Below are 15505 nucleotides of genomic sequence, written 5' to 3'. Positions count from 1 at the left end.
AGACCTGACGAATAATAAGAAATACGTGTTTAAATGTCTTTCTGCTCTGAATGTAAGATTGTTTTCATTTGGAAATGGAAGAGCTGCCCAAAATATCCTGTCAATAATCCCAAAATATCCTGTCAATAATCCCAAAATATCCTGTCAATAATCCCAAAATATCCTGTCAATAATCCGAGAGGCTATTCACATCCCCGCCTACATTGTCAGTGCGGGGGCGGTGCTGCCTTCACATGCTCATCATAAAACAGTTTATTTATAAGACTAATTATTAATCGTGCATCATAATACAGAATATTCGTGGATTGCAGTGAGTTTTCATTTTTAATAAGCAGGTACCAGAGATATCGAGGTGACATGATTCGAATATTCAAGTTTACGTGTTCACTAACAAATATTAACAAAGAAAGTTGGCTAAATTTTGTTGGTGTTTCAAGTAAACATGGCAACAAATTAAAAAACAAGAACCTCTAATTGACCGAATAAACAAGTGTCAAATGTGAAACAATAAGATAATCATGAATTCAACTTTTCGGAAAAGTTCCTTACATTACTGTCTGTGTCTGTTTGTCGTCATAGCTCCGAGCTCCCCGCCCAACTCACGTCACACGTCGTTAGCCCGGGTATTATCGAAAAATCCCGGTGGCTCATTTAACACTTCGGCGTTTCTTTCCGCCCCAGTCAGAATTCCGATATTTCCCGACGGCACTTAAAGGCAGCACTGGTTGGAAGTTCAGCGGCGCGGCGTCGCTCCGCACAAACAATCAGACAGACAGACAGACAATCACAGACAGACAAACAATCAGACAGACAGACAGATTGAGAGGAAACAAATATGAAACGTCCTGGATATGTATTAACAGCGGCTGTAGCAACATGTACTCTTCTGCTGTGCCTGAATTCAGTCAGAGGTAAGTGTCCTTCACATTAATCTGATTACTCCTATTCACTCCTCAACTCCTCTTGTTTGTTTGTTTTCGTTGACTTCAGATCTCATAGGTTTCTACTTCTTCCAACACCAGACTGCATTCACTTCTCCACACAATCCACCAGGAGACTTTGGCTCTGAGCTCTGCCACCTAGGCTTTTTTCTTTTCTTTTCATTTTCCTTCCACTGACTCATAGCGATCCCGTTTTGTTTTCCTTCTGTGTGTCTCCTGGTGGAAATTGGGTGCTGTGATGAATGACAAACAGGGGAGATGTGCAGCAGGGGGGCCATTTAACAACCACAGCTGCTATATCTGCTAAATGTCTTAGGTTTTAGTGCTGCTTTAACAATAATATCAACATATTCTTATTTATCATCACCAAATTACCTTCAGTATCTGGGTCAAGTCATGTGATAAAGCACTTTATACTGACAACAGATGATGTGTAATTTATATGTCCTTCATCTGAGGATGCAGCTCATCATTGTCAGGTAGAATGAGTGTTTCAATGTGTGAGTGCTCTGTTATTACAACTGAGGCTCTGTTATTATACAGTCTGTTGGACGCAATGATTATATTGTAGAATAAGAGGCAGGTTTGTAAAAGAATTGTCCCTCATGAGCAGCTCTGGTGTGTGTTGTTGTCCACAGGGAAATGTGATGATGATGCATCTACATCATCATCAACAGCTTCTCCGTAAATAATGGATTTGTACCTGAGCTGGACGATATGGCCATGAAACAAAGTCAAATAGCAGCAGTGAAAGACCATAAAATCAAAGTATTTAGCCACATTGATCAAGCAATCAAGAAACAGTGTTTGACTGTTATTTGTTTTAATGTAATTTCATGTAGAAAACACAGCATTGTACTGTAAAAATAAAAAAAACCCTTTAAATTGGTCATATTCATGGGAAAATACAGTAATTTCACAAGCAAGTAGTCACCCTAACATTAACAGTATTATATTGTTAGATTCTGCTGATGTTTACATTTAAACGTACAGTGTTAAACCTTCCACCATTCAGCAAAATTGTATTATCATGATTATTTTAGTTCATTTTTAGTTTACTCTACAAATTAACTTGTCTTACTTCTATAGTCATTGTATAAGACACTCGTTTTTGCATTAACTCCTTTATAAACACTTTTTTCATTTTGTGTTTTTTGTATATTTCACCAATATTTGACATTCTTTGTTGTCTTAATTGTTACTGGTTGTCACTGATTTTCTGTTGTGCTTTAAATTTTTGGAGCAATCTCTGGCACAACAATTTCCTTCGCAATTAATAAAGTTCTGTTTCATCTTATTTTATCCAATCTTAAAATCAAACCTTAATTTGTACAGAATTATGATGTTGAAAATACAGCATGTGAGGATTGGGTAATGATTTCTAATAATAGTAATAAATATTGTTTTAATATATCAACATTTCACATAATGGCCATGTAGATGTAGGTCTAATCTGACACTAAATCTGCTAAATGATTTGACTTTCCATACTGTAATTTTTTCCTCATTATGATAAAACTAGATTATAAATCAAACAAAAAGGAGGACAATTGGTACTTGCACAACATTGACTCAATGAGATCTTTGATCAGTAATCATCAGTAATGTGGAAATAATGAATAAGTGCACAAAGTATTAGAACAAGAAGAACAATCACTTAACCCTTGTGTCACACTCAGAGGTGGTGCAGATGGAGAGTCAAATAACACCATATGTGCTCGCTTCTGGTGCCGACATGAACCAGCTGTCCACTCCCTTACCTTCAGTTCAACCTGGAGTTGTGCAGCCAACCAGGAGCGCTTAAAACTCAAACAGGGGGACACCCAGACTGTCTCTGCTCTACATGGCCGTGACGTTTGTGTACATCCACTCATCACCCACCTGTCAGTCAGGTGTGCTGCGTGTCCTGAGCCACCTGTGAGCTGCTGCACTGTCATGTTGTGTAACTGCTCATTCCTGAAAGAGCTGCATGCATCTGTGCAGCCCGGCTAATCCTGCAAGCTCTTAATCCAGCACGTAGACACGTTCCGTTGTCAGTGTTGGCGAAATAAAACTGTTTGTTATTATTTAAGTATAATGTTCAGTATCTGTGGGATAAGAAATCCACTGTTCTCACTGTGTGTTCTCATGCTCAAATACATTTAAACAGGCTGAGTTTATACAAAAATGAAAAAATAGCTGTTATGTAGTATTATGTACCTCTTCGTTATGCAAAGTCAGGTGAAGTTTCATCGTCCACAAAACATTTCTGGAGCTTCACAGCAAAACAGCGCTGCAGCATTCTGCATTCTGCATGTATGAGCTGTATGAATCCATTTTATGTTTTAAGTCCCCAGCTACTTCAGACATTTAGAAGAGTGCTGGAAGAAAGCTGTGAAGCTCCTGAAACGTTTTGGAGACTACATAACTGGGTGAAATTTTCCTTTAAATATGGAGCCGAAAACATGAAGCAAAAATACTTCTACTCTGAATTATCACACCGTTTTTCCAGCATTTATTCACAGTGCACATGTTTCATTAAATCTCATGAAACTGTATCACAACTCACACTTCTTCCTGTTTACACTGTTCTCTCTGGTTAATTACTTTGTCACAGTGTTTGTGCTCAGACCTGCTCTCATGCTGGAACATGTCGCCTGTTTGGTAAATCTGGTCTACCCAGTTCTTTGACTGTCACGTATGTTCTAGTATGAAACAGTTTGAATACAGTGACAAAATCAGCAAAATTCTCTTCCTCACACACTGAATTTAATGTTTCTACGCCTGTTTATTGTGATGGTCCAGCAGTTTTCATCAGTTTCCACCTCAGAGTTGCCAAAGAAAGTGACCTGGGGCCGTTCAGAGTTTGAACAGTGACTCTGACGTGTCAGCTGATGAGTCAACAGGTTTAGGTTTGGTGATTTTGGATTACTCTACTGTGAGTCATAAACGGGTGCCCCGCCGCTCCCTCTGGACATCTCTGCCATTATTTCCCTGATCCAGCCAGGATCTGTGACTCAGCACTCTGGGCCTGCAGCAGCAGCTCTTGTTGGTACAGACACTCCCGCAACAAAGAGGAAGCACACTTGATACCCTTTCCCTTCCCTGTATCAGATTCCGAAATATTTCAGCGAGCCAATTGCTCTCATCAGGGTTGTTTTGGTTTTGGATTTTGAAAATGATCATAAAGATTGTGTTACCACCTAGGGGCTTTAAGTTTGAAAGTTGTGGCCAGATACCAGCGAGGAAGGGTCCAAACCTTCAGAAATATAGAAACTGCACATGGACAACGGACGTCTTTTGTGCAGTCCATGTCTATAATGTGGTCATTGCTCTTTTCTTGGCAAATGTCCACTTAAATATGTATTAAAGTGATTTTTATACTAACTGTTTGTCATATTCTCCTTTCCTCAGGTGACTACTGCGAGGTGAATCTTTGCCATAATGGAGCAACGTGTGTGACGGGGGTCGGAGACGATCCATTCATCTGTATCTGTGCCGATGGCTTCGGGGGAGACACCTGCAACCTGACAGAGACAGGTACAGCAGGGAGGACGAAGAAGCACAGTTAAATCACACAGCTTAACAAAGGCCTTTCCCTCCAGGTCACCTCGAAACACGTGTGAAATCACAAGCAATAATACCTTTGACTCTGAGCTCTGTCTTGAACATCGGCTAAGAACAAACTCAAGCCAAAGCCGTCTGTCTCATGGTATGAAAAAGTAATTATGCGTTCATTACGGGCTATTTATATTCCCTTTATTTAGACCTTTAGTCGGTCTAAAATGCAGCTGCAAGGATGTTGACCGTACGCAGTCAAGGCCTCACTTCATGGTTCCCTCTTTATTTTAGAATTCACTTTAAGACCTTGCTGATTCATTGTAACACTCTTAATGGTTGGGCCTCATCTGACATCACAGACCTTATTAACTGGTACTCAGCACTCAGGTCCTCTGAGATTCTCTTACGTATCTCACAGTCACGACTAAAACTGAAGGATGATTTGCAGTTGCTGGTCAGCATTCGTGAAATGAGTTGCCGTTAGATACCAGATGTTCTCCCTCCATCTTTGTTTTTAAGACTCCTTTTTACTCACTGGCATTCTACCCCATTAACCCTTTTAATCTGCTGTCTTCTCTTTAACTTTATATTTTGTCCCTTGTTGTTTACCATTTTCATTGGTTTGTTTTTCAGTGTGTTTTTTTACTTTTCACTCTATATTTTAAAGCTCTTTTGTGCAGCACTTGTCAGCTCAAAGGAACAGTTCACCCAAAAATGAAAATTCAGTTGTTATCCACTCACCCTCGTTCTGATGGAAATTCAGGTGAGGTTTTGTAGCCTATAAAATATTTCTGGAGCTTCACAGCAAAGCAGTGTAGGACCATTGTGCTGATTGTACTGAAGTTGGGATGTGCTCTTATGCCTTAAGCTTTGATTTTGGCTTTGAGAGCCTGTAAATACATTTTTTTCAAATCAATTTGGGATCTCACATCAGCTCCAGACTCGTGGATTACACCGTGTGAGCTGTATGGAGCCATTTCACGTCTTTATTTTTGTCGATTGTTTTAGGAAACTTCACCTTTAAGCTATGTTGAAATGTGTTCTAGAATTAAACTTGACCTCTTCCTCCTCTCAGGGCCGTGCAGTCCAAACCCCTGTAAGAACGATGGCTCATGCGAGATCATCGCTCCAACCAGACGAGGAGACGTTTTCAACGAGTACGTCTGCAAGTGCCAGCCGGGCTTCGAGGGAGTGCACTGCCAGACCAGTAGGTTACCTCTGGACGGGATTTATTAGTCTGAGCTGCTGTTTAAATAATCACACATTTAAGTTCTCCATAAGTGGCTGTGAATTGTATTCTCCGTGTAGTGCACAGTTATTGATTTGTCAGTTTCTCAGGGGATATCTTGTTATTTATCCAACTAATTTAGAAAGCTTTTAATTAACCAGAAGTGATGATGTGAAGGATTTTATGTCTTAATACAATCATAACACTTCTGAAATAATCCTGAAACAAGAAAAAGGTCATCAAATGGGAAAATGTCAAGTCAGATTTTGTCCTGATAAACTTTGCAGTCGGCTCAACTTGCAGCAGATTTTCTCTCCAAGTGTGAACACATGAGGTTTTTCCACCCTGTCATAGCGTCAGCGGTGAACGAAACGTGTTGTCCGCTCAGCAGTTTCATGAAAGGATCTCATTCAGCGAGCTCTGTGGTCATTCTGTTTGGCTAATTAGCAAAAGGCCACTCCAAGTCTCTAAGCATGCAGACGCCTTCATCACGAATTCAACACTGAGTCCGCTTGTGCTCAAAGCTTGAAGCAAATCAAGTGAAGAATAGGATAAGGTGAATTCCTTCATATCCTCTTAAAATAATGACCAAGAGGATTATTTTCTACAAGTGTGAATGTTGTTGTCACAAACTACTGACAGCTATAATTTGGATAGGAAATAACTAGAAGTTTTATGAGTGTTGAGTGTAGATTCATTCTGTTATTGTAGTTCTAAATAGAGAAAATATAACTTAAGCTGCCAGGACTTTGACTCGTGCCGTCACCGAAGAGGAATTTCTTATGAATGAGCAGCTCGACCCAAAGCCCACAGCCTGACCACCAATTGTAGTGTTGGTGCTGTCTGGTCGTCGACTCCCAAACAGTTTCTAATTTGAGTCAGTCAGACGTCACCGGCCGGGCTGGTGTCGAGGTGCTGGAATGAGTTCGAACCTGTCCCATTTTTCAATCCAGTAAGACCAGAGGTGGAAATACTCTGGAAAAACCCAGCCGGGACAAATATCACAGTTAAAGAGATGTTTCAGAGGGAACCAATCTATCTGTATTTATTTCAGAATGATGAGTGAAGCACAAAAGTTGTCTATTCCCAGTTTAAAGTACCAACCAAGAGCACATTACATGACTGATTCATGTTGGCACTCAGAGTTTGTGAATTTCCACCTGGGATACATAAAGTTTGATCTTAATCTATAATATTAAGTCATAATTCATTTGTTTGTTTGTACAGATGTACGTAGTTACTTTCCACTACTGGTAAAGGGATAAACATGAATTCACACTTGAAACTAATTATATGAATGTAGTTGCTTCACAAGAAAAAAATCAGTTGCTTCGTTTCATCTGCAGGTAAACAAGAGCAAGAAAGCAAAGAGGGAAGAAATTTAGAATGACAGTTATTCAGGATACCATATTTCACTAATTGTCACTTGGTTAGAATGAATGTCGAGTCAAAACAAAATAATCCTGAAGAAAAAACACTGAAGCTATTTTTGCCGCTCCTCCAAGCAGGATCACCTGTTTCTTAGTGTTATTAGCAGCGTTGTGCCAGTGTTGTCACAGACATACAGGCATTTGTTTCTAAGTTGTGAGCAATCCTCTTAGTGTTAATGGGAACAAGAATTAAACAGATCCATGTGGCATTACGTCAACCTGTCCTCTGCTTCAGGTCTCTCTGAGAGAGCTTTCCAGAGTAGAGAGACGGGTCAAAAAGAGCTGGACAGACATTACATTTCATTTAGCATCATTCAGTGGAATCATTCGATGTAATAAACATGTGAATCAATACTCGCAGAATCATTTTTTCAGTGTTCTGCTGTGGGCTGGAGTGGATCTGCTTAGAGAAAGAAGCAGCGAGTGTCTCTGCAGTGAGGACTGTCTCAGTGTATACGGAGCATCATAAACATACATTAAGATCTGGTCAAAACCAGCAATTAACAGACAGAAATACTGTTTTTGACCATGATCATAATGCATATATGTAAAGACTGTCATTACCAGTGCATCATGATACAGGTCCTCCTCCACTGCTGGTTTTCTCTTTCATCAGCGAGTTTGTTACCTGGTGTGCCTCCAGGACTCAAGAATCCAGCTGTATATAGAACTAGTATTGAAAGTAAGGACTGTTGTGTTGTATGATTGTCTTTTCATCTGGTTTTTCAGTCTGAAAATATTTAGGTCATTTTTTAAGATTAACATATGCTGAAGTAAAACTTGCTGCTCTGCTTTGTTTTTTTCCACTGCTCTAAATAAACCATCTGGACATGCTGTGCAAGTACGCCACCTTGTGGAGATTAGGGAGCATCACATAGTGTGCAAATAGGATACAGGAAGTGACTACAGACTTGTTTTGTTGCCATGGTTACTGTGGCATTACTCAAGATCCTTGGCAGAAGGAACAAAAAACCTGAGATGTGACATGTATTGATTAATTAGTGACCCATTAAAGCAGGAAATGTAAATGGTTGAATCTCTGGTGTGAGGAGAGACGCACTGACATTTAACAGATGCTTCATGTACAGATCAGACCAAGAACATCACAGAATATCCAGACTGCAGTGACAAAATATCTGATACAAGCAGGAACACCTGTGAAGAAGAGGATGACTGAGCAAGTGTTCTTCTGCATGGTGCAGGGTCAGAAGGTCATCGCACTGTGTACAGATTTAATCAACAAAGTTACAAATATGTGTTGATCATAATACATAAGTGATCCAAAGATTTCAAGGGGATGACAGGCTGTGCGAGGCTCTGACAGCCAAGAGAGAGTGAGACATGAAAGGAGAGGAGAAATGAATAGAATTTATTTTAAAGGGTCCAGTTTGTACATTTGATCTTAAGAGATGTCGGAGCTCGATGTCACTTATGTGGTTGCTACAATACACAGAGTTGGCTTGTGGGCTGACTGATGGTGACACAACATGGAACCAACCTCCCGAAAGGTCCTGAGTGTGCACGAAATACAATTACCAGTCGCTGCCTATCACCCACTAACCGGCTGCGACCTTTAAACTGAACGTCCCGTCTCGTCAGCGTTGCCTTCAGGAACATTTCTGTCATCATGTTGAATTTAAGACAAACTCTACACTGAGGCTTTTGTGTCCCTGCACCTGCCTCGACCCCTGTCTGTTCCCTCTGAGATGTCTCTGGGCAGCAGGTGTGCACTACACATCTAACAATCATCCTCTTTTGTATTCTTGAAGGTAGTTTGAAGAGTAGAGGAAAATAAAGTGAATTCTTGTCTTTTCCAGATGTGAATGATTGTGCCATCCAGCCCTGTAACAATGGAGGGATATGTCGAGATCTTGACGGAGATTACACCTGCCAGTGTCCCTCACCGTATGTCGGAAAGCAGTGCCAGCTACGTACGTACACCAACTACCATTTAATTTAAGTTCCCTGATATTCATAGTCGGATGTCTTTTGCTTTTCCTCAGAAACCTTTTCCAAAAACAACGTAAAAGATAAAAGAGTGTGTTTCTGAAACTGGCCAAACGACAAACTACTATCTGTGTATCAAATCTGATAAATATGAAATAGAAAGTGGTGTAATATGCTGAGTAAGTACTTTACTGGTGGAAAATGAAGTGCCGAAACAAGTTTTTTCCCACCACAGATAAACATAACACTTTGTTCTTCTGTGCTCTGTAATCAGGCCATTAAAAGTTTGGAGAGTTAAAAATATATTTAGCAACTCCAAAATAAATACAGGAGTAAATGTAATCACTTGTTTAAGGCTTTATAATGTTTAAGTTTCTGTGTCCCAGGTTGCATTTCTCTGCTGGGGATGGAGGGAGGAGCGATCGTGGAGTCACAGATCTCAGCGTCCTCTGTGCACTACGGCGTTCTGGGACTTCAGCGCTGGGGCCCCGAGTTGGCGCGACTCAACAACCAGGGCATCGTCAACGCCTGGACGTCAGCAGCCCACGACAGGAACCCCTGGATCGAGGTGAGAGAGAGGGGGCCGCTTTGAGATAACGAGGCTGAGCAGTGAGCGTTGTGATTAACGCTTGGCTGTTAACAACAGATCAACATGCAGAAGAAGATGCGTCTGACAGGCATCATCACTCAGGGCGCCAGTCGAATGGGCACGGCTGAGTACATCAAGGCCTTCAAGGTGGCGAGCAGCTTCGATGGAAACGCTTACACGACCTACAGAGTGGAGGGCCAACGGAGGGACAAGGTTAGATGACTTCACTTGAATTCGATTAGGGAGTCGTCGGTTGTGAGATTGTGGGCCGATACTGATGTTTAAAATAGCCCTTCATTACTCCCTCGTTTGAAAGAGCACAAATTCATATACATTTATGAAACAACTTCTTTCACATAAAGACACTCCATGCTGGAGCAGATAAACTGGACCTAAGTGCACGTAACGGCAGGCAGGAATGTCAGTGGGTTAGGAGGTTTTCTCCAGGCATGCAGCAACATCAGGGAAACACAACCGATTCCTCAACAAAGACTGAATTGTAAAACTGGTTTTAAATTCAAACTAACTAACAGAAGAGATGATGTGCAGGTGGCGAGAGGCGGAGAAACACAGGTGGGGGTAATGAGTGGAAAAAAAACACTAGGAACAGGGCTGGGTCAGCGGAGGAGAGGAGGTGCAGGTGTGGAGGGAAAGCAGACTGTGGACGAGAACAAGAAACACACAAAGATAACACAGATATAGAACAATGACAGGATGATTTTACAGTTTAACACTAAAACAATCAATTCAGTCAGTCAATCTGTGCATCCCTACATTAAATCAAGGTGTCATGCTCGCAGTTCCAGCAGATTTGAGATAATCATGAACAGCAGATCCCACAGGAAGCATCCCTTCTTCCGCCTGCTCGTCTTACTTCATCGTGTCTCTGTGCTGCAGGTTTTCATGGGCAACACAGATAACGACAGCACAAAGACGAACCTCTTTGACCCTCCCATCGTCGCCCAGTACATCCGGATCATCCCGGTGATTTGCCGCAGGGCCTGCACGCTGCGCATGGAGCTGGTGGGCTGTGAACTCAACGGTAAACACACAGAAAGCGTGCAGCATGTCAGCTTCAGCAGATAATAACACTGGCTGCAAAAAACAAATCTGATATAGCAGTTATAGCCTCTGTGAACTCTACCCTGAAGACTCTGCCTCTGTTTCACTGTTTGTTTCTTCTTACTGTGGCTGCGCTGACGAGCGCAATGACAGTCAGAGTGTTTATTGAAACTACATAACATGAAAATATATACCATAAACAGGATTCTGCGACCTCACTGCGTAACAATAAACCAGCAATTCAGGGCAAACACAGAGACAGAAATGCACATTTGTGGTTTTCCTCAGCTTCATCCTTTTTGTCCTGTGTCTTCTTTGAATATAACATTTGAAACAGTAACAGAGAAACATGGGGAATGTATACACACTGCAGTGCAGCTCTATGCACCTTATTGCATGCTTTCTTCTACTCTGTGCACCTCTTTCTGTTCCTCTTGGTCAATGGTGGGTGTACAATGATTTCAATCAGTCACTTTCACAAATTTTCTTGGAATTGGTGAGGTCAGTTTGTCTTTTCTTTGGGTGTCTTCATTTTCTCTCCTCTCTCTCTCTCTCTCTCTCTCTCTCTCTCTCTCTCTTCCTATCGCTTTGGTGTCCCCTCCCTCCGTCCGTCCGTCTGCTTTCAATTCACAGTGTATTCAAACGCGGCAGGTTGCTCAGAGCCGCTGGGGATGAAGTCTCGCCTCGTCTCAGACAGCCAGCTCTCGGCCTCCAGCACTTACCGCACATGGGGCATCGACACTTTCACCTGGCACCCTCAGTTTGCCCGACTGGACAAGCAGGGGAAGACGAACGCCTGGTCTCCTGCACACAACAACCGCTCAGAGTGGATCCAGGTGAGCGAAACCTCAAAGTGTCATTAATGGCGGAAAAAAAAAAAAAAAAATTAAAAAATGTGTTGAATGTGCCTATGTTGGAGTATAACTGTTTTTGTCATCTTCTCCAGGTCGATCTGGAGAAGACAAAGCGCCTGACAGGCATCATCACTCAGGGGGCCAAAGACTTCGGGGTGGTGCAGTTTGTGTCGGTGTTCAAAGTCGCCTACAGCAACGATGGAGAGTCGTGGCGTTTGGTGAAGGAGGAGAACTCCAGTGATGATAAGGTCAGACATATGTGATTATCTAACACAGTATACTGCATGGAGCTCTGAGTGAATTAGCCCCATTTAAACAGGTGAAAACACTTTTGGGATTTTGGCTATTTTGCGCCCATAACATGTCTTCTATCAGACTAGTAGAAAGGATATTTCTAAAAGCACAGTGAGGTGTTTATTAACGCATGCAAATTTGATAAGATTGCCTCATTTACATATTCATGTTAACATCAGTCATCAACAAACTCAATTAATCAATCACCACTCAGTAATCAACTTCATGGTGATATTTGAGTTAAATATTTACCCTGTTTACCATTTTTGTTTAAATATTTATGAAATTTGTTTTCTCAGAAGAAGTTTCAGAAATCAGCAGCACTTACTTTCACCAGAGTCTCCAGTGCTGTTCCTCTCTATTTTCTGCTGTTTTTCTTTGAAGAGGGGAAGTTCATATATCATTCATAGCCAGATTTAATATAACAATCCATCCCTAAAAACATATATTTTTCTGATTTATGGAGTGATGGAAAGAAAATATAAAAATGTTTAGTTGTATTTCATTTTACTTCTCATTTTGTTTTATTTGCAGAGACATGATTATGACAATATAAACATGTACAAGAAATAATTACACTTCATGAGGTGAATGCATTGACAGTTTCCCTGTTCTAATATGTCAAGAAAATGAAACAAGAATTTTGAGCCCAGCTTTGCATTTAAATTTCTGTTTTTGAAATTCCAATCCCAACTTGAACCAACTTGAATATAAAGCATCAGAAAGCTGTTGGCCTGTGGTGTCTCTCGGCCCACGTCTCATCATTCATCACCTCTTCTCTGAGTGTTGGCACAGTCCTCAGTCTGTCAGCTCACAGTTTGTCAACAGAAGTCCAGAAACCCACAAACTGTCAGCTTCTGTTTCTGTTGCTCTCTTTGCCTTTATAATGAGATATTTTGGGTTCTTCCCGGAGGAATGTGAAGCCTCATCACGGCCTCTTTCTCTGAGATGCTCCAATAAAACTGGATAGGAAGCTTTGATGTTTTTACTGGAAACAGAGCTAACAGGCTCGTGGGATGTTATTGAAGCCGCCTGGAGCTGTTGTCTGGACGTCTTGCTGGAGCTGAGACTTTTTACATTATAAGGTTGTCAGAAGTCTCACACTGCTCAGACTGATGACATTTGGTCAATAGATGTTTTTTTTTGGTATCATGAAATTGTTCGAACCTGACGGAAGTTATTTTTGCCCTCCTTCCTCCTCATCATCAGTTTGTTCTCATAACAGAGAACGTGCTTAACCGTACACTCATCTCTCTGCAGCTTTTCCCAGGTAACGTCGACAACAACTCCCACAAGAAGAATCTGTTCGAGCCTCCGTTCTACGCCCGGTACGTCCGAGTCGTCCCCTGGGAGTGGCACGAGCGCATCACTCTACGCATGGAGCTGCTGGGCTGCGATGACTAGAACCTCATCGGTTACCATCTAACAGTTCTGCATCTTCATCCAGTCGCTCCATCTCCTCCACCCACAGCAGAGGAATGGATCCTCTACAGACCTGTGATCAGCTCTGTGATCCTGTTGGCTGCTGGGACTTTAACACTTGTAGCACTTTTTGAATATAGAGACTTTTTTATGTTCATGTTAATAGGATTGTTTGACATCGCTCACAAACTAAGACACACCCATGATTTGGACTGTAATAGTTTTAGATATAAACAAAATTTGCTCTTAATCCAAATTATTTACTCCTCCTTGATTTCAGGTTCTCTTAAAATCTTAAAAAGTTCTCTCAAAAGCACACATTTTTCCTCTTACCTGTCATCCCTGAAGATTGTTTTGGTGTGAGCTGCTGCATTTTGAAGATATCCACACATCCTCACTCATAAACGAGAAGAAACCGATTGCTTCAAAATTACCAAGCAAAGCAAACTTATAATTTAAATTGTTGTTTTTTTAGCTCGTGGAACATTTAATAGTCTACTTTACATGGCAATTCTGAGGTAATCTTTTCAAAATAAAGTCATCTTTTCAAATATACAGTGCAAAACAGATCTGATCAGTGTTTCCAAAACAACATGGCCGCTGCAGTGTGACAGATTTTAGGTTTTGCCAGGAATACTACTTGGTTAGCTTTAAGAAATATTGTGGTTTGAGTTCAAATCACAATGTTAAGTTTTAGAAGCTGAGTTAATTTTAAAAAATCAGGAAACTGTTTACCTTCGAATTACCGAAGAAAGTAGACGATTACATTGTAATTCTATGAGCTAAAAAGTTTGATAAGGATGCAATTAATTTTTAAACAAGCTTCTCATGAGTAGATGTATGCTTCCTCCTGCACGGTGATACAGAGAGAAAATAGTTCCTGTATCAAACTGCTCACAAGGGGGCCTGTGGACCATCTTGAGTCACCTGGTTATGATTTCTGGAAAGAGACATTGCTGATGAACTTATCAAATGTATTTTTTGGCCCTTTGAGCAGCACAAGACGAGTTTCATCAAGTTATCTTATACTCAAGAGAAGGCAGACATCTTTAAAACCCTGCAACTCACACCAAATCTGTCCAGATGGATAAACAGCACTACAGGTACCACAAGAGGAAGAAGAGGGAAAATATGTCATTTTGATTTTAGGGTTGACTGTCTCTTTAAGTCTGGACTTGATAACAGTGCTCTTCCCCTCCTCCAGTTTGACTTCAAGCTAAATTGCCAGTTTTCAACTTTTTCTTTCATTCCTTTGCACTAACACGTCAATTTACAACCTCGCTGTTTCTTGTAGTCTTAACAGTCGCAGAGGATAAACATCCAACCTCACTATCATCCAGCTGCTGTTTAGTTACTCAAGCACAAACATGAAGAACCTGAACCTGTGCAAAGAATATTTTGGTGTTTTTAAATATGAGGAGCAGATAACGTGTCCAAGAGCAGCACCCAGCTCTGTCCAGCAAAACATGGGATAAAAACTGAAAGGCTTTTTAAAAGTTTTCATGTTTTTTTTATTTTAACACATTTTAGCTGATTCTTCTGCTTCAGTCTTACGTATTAACTTCATTGTAATTTAACTCTTTTTACAACAAATGTGAAATATGTAGAAATATGTGTAGAACATAAACATTGTTTTACATTTTTTTTATTCATTGTTGGTCTTGAACTGAGATCATTTATTAAATGTTAAAATACACCTTTGTGTGTGTTTCTTTTCAATCAAGAGACACAAAAACAGTCTTTGTCACGCTTCATAAATGTACGTTCCCAGTTATGCAACGGTTTGTTCCCCGCCGCTGGTCGTACAGTCCCACCGGTCATACGATGTCCGTGGCAGGGTGTCTGTGGCTGATTTCTGCATGAACAGACTGATCAGTGAGGCCACATGCAGGGGAGTTAAACAGGGCAGCATGAGGGAGACGAACATGCTTGGGGCGGCTGTGGAGGCTCGGGAGGTAGAGCGGGCCATCAGAACCGGAAGGTCATTGGTTTGACTCCCTGGCTGTATATTGAGGTAGCATGGTGTTGTTTCATATGAAGGAACTTCAGCATTATTTAATAGGTTTTAAAGGCCACTGGAAGATAATTAATATTAATTCGACTATTAGTTATTAAGATTCCGTGTTCAAATTGCAGCATTAACATGTTTATTTCCATTAAGGTATTTAGATTTCTGTAGGCTTATAATTGTAATTCTA

The 15505-nt window shown here is 40.9% G+C and overlaps 1 protein-coding gene across 2 annotated transcripts; it reads left to right on the top strand.

The window, feature by feature from the left end:
* The first annotated feature begins 681 nt into the window (after positions 1 to 681).
* LOC119018634 (lactadherin-like) lies at positions 682 to 15003 on the top strand. Of its 2 annotated transcripts, none has more exons than XM_037096452.1 (10): positions 682 to 911; positions 4335 to 4460; positions 5557 to 5688; positions 8957 to 9070; positions 9473 to 9654; positions 9733 to 9888; positions 10573 to 10717; positions 11389 to 11573; positions 11684 to 11839; positions 13146 to 15003. In XM_037096452.1, the coding sequence occupies exons 1-10, from the start codon at positions 836 to 838 to the stop codon at positions 13287 to 13289; spliced, it is 1416 nt and encodes a 471-aa protein (XP_036952347.1). In that variant the 5' UTR covers positions 682 to 835; the 3' UTR covers positions 13290 to 15003. The 2 variants fall into 2 exon arrangements, with proteins under 2 accessions (XP_036952347.1, XP_036952346.1); XM_037096451.1 differs by having other exon boundaries at positions 11371 to 11573.
* The last annotated feature ends 502 nt before the right edge of the window (positions 15004 to 15505 follow it).

The sequence above is a fragment of the Acanthopagrus latus genome, chromosome 4 (genome assembly GCF_904848185.1).
Source record: "Acanthopagrus latus isolate v.2019 chromosome 4, fAcaLat1.1, whole genome shotgun sequence".
NCBI lineage: Eukaryota > Metazoa > Chordata > Actinopteri > Spariformes > Sparidae > Acanthopagrus > Acanthopagrus latus.
Note: the sequence above shows the minus strand (reverse complement) of the source record. Positions and strands in the feature narration are given on the sequence as shown.

Excerpts from the sequence above, each read along its gene's own strand:
- LOC119018634 (XM_037096451.1), top strand. The coding sequence starts at position 836 with ATGAAACGTCCTGGATATGTATTAACAGCGGCTGTAGCAACATGTACT. Across the intron at positions 5,689-8,956 it reads GGGAGTGCACTGCCAGACCA|ATGTGAATGATTGTGCCATC; the intron begins GTAGGTTACCTC and ends TGTCTTTTCCAG. Across the intron at positions 9,071-9,472 it reads CGGAAAGCAGTGCCAGCTAC|GTTGCATTTCTCTGCTGGGG; the intron begins GTACGTACACCA and ends TCTGTGTCCCAG.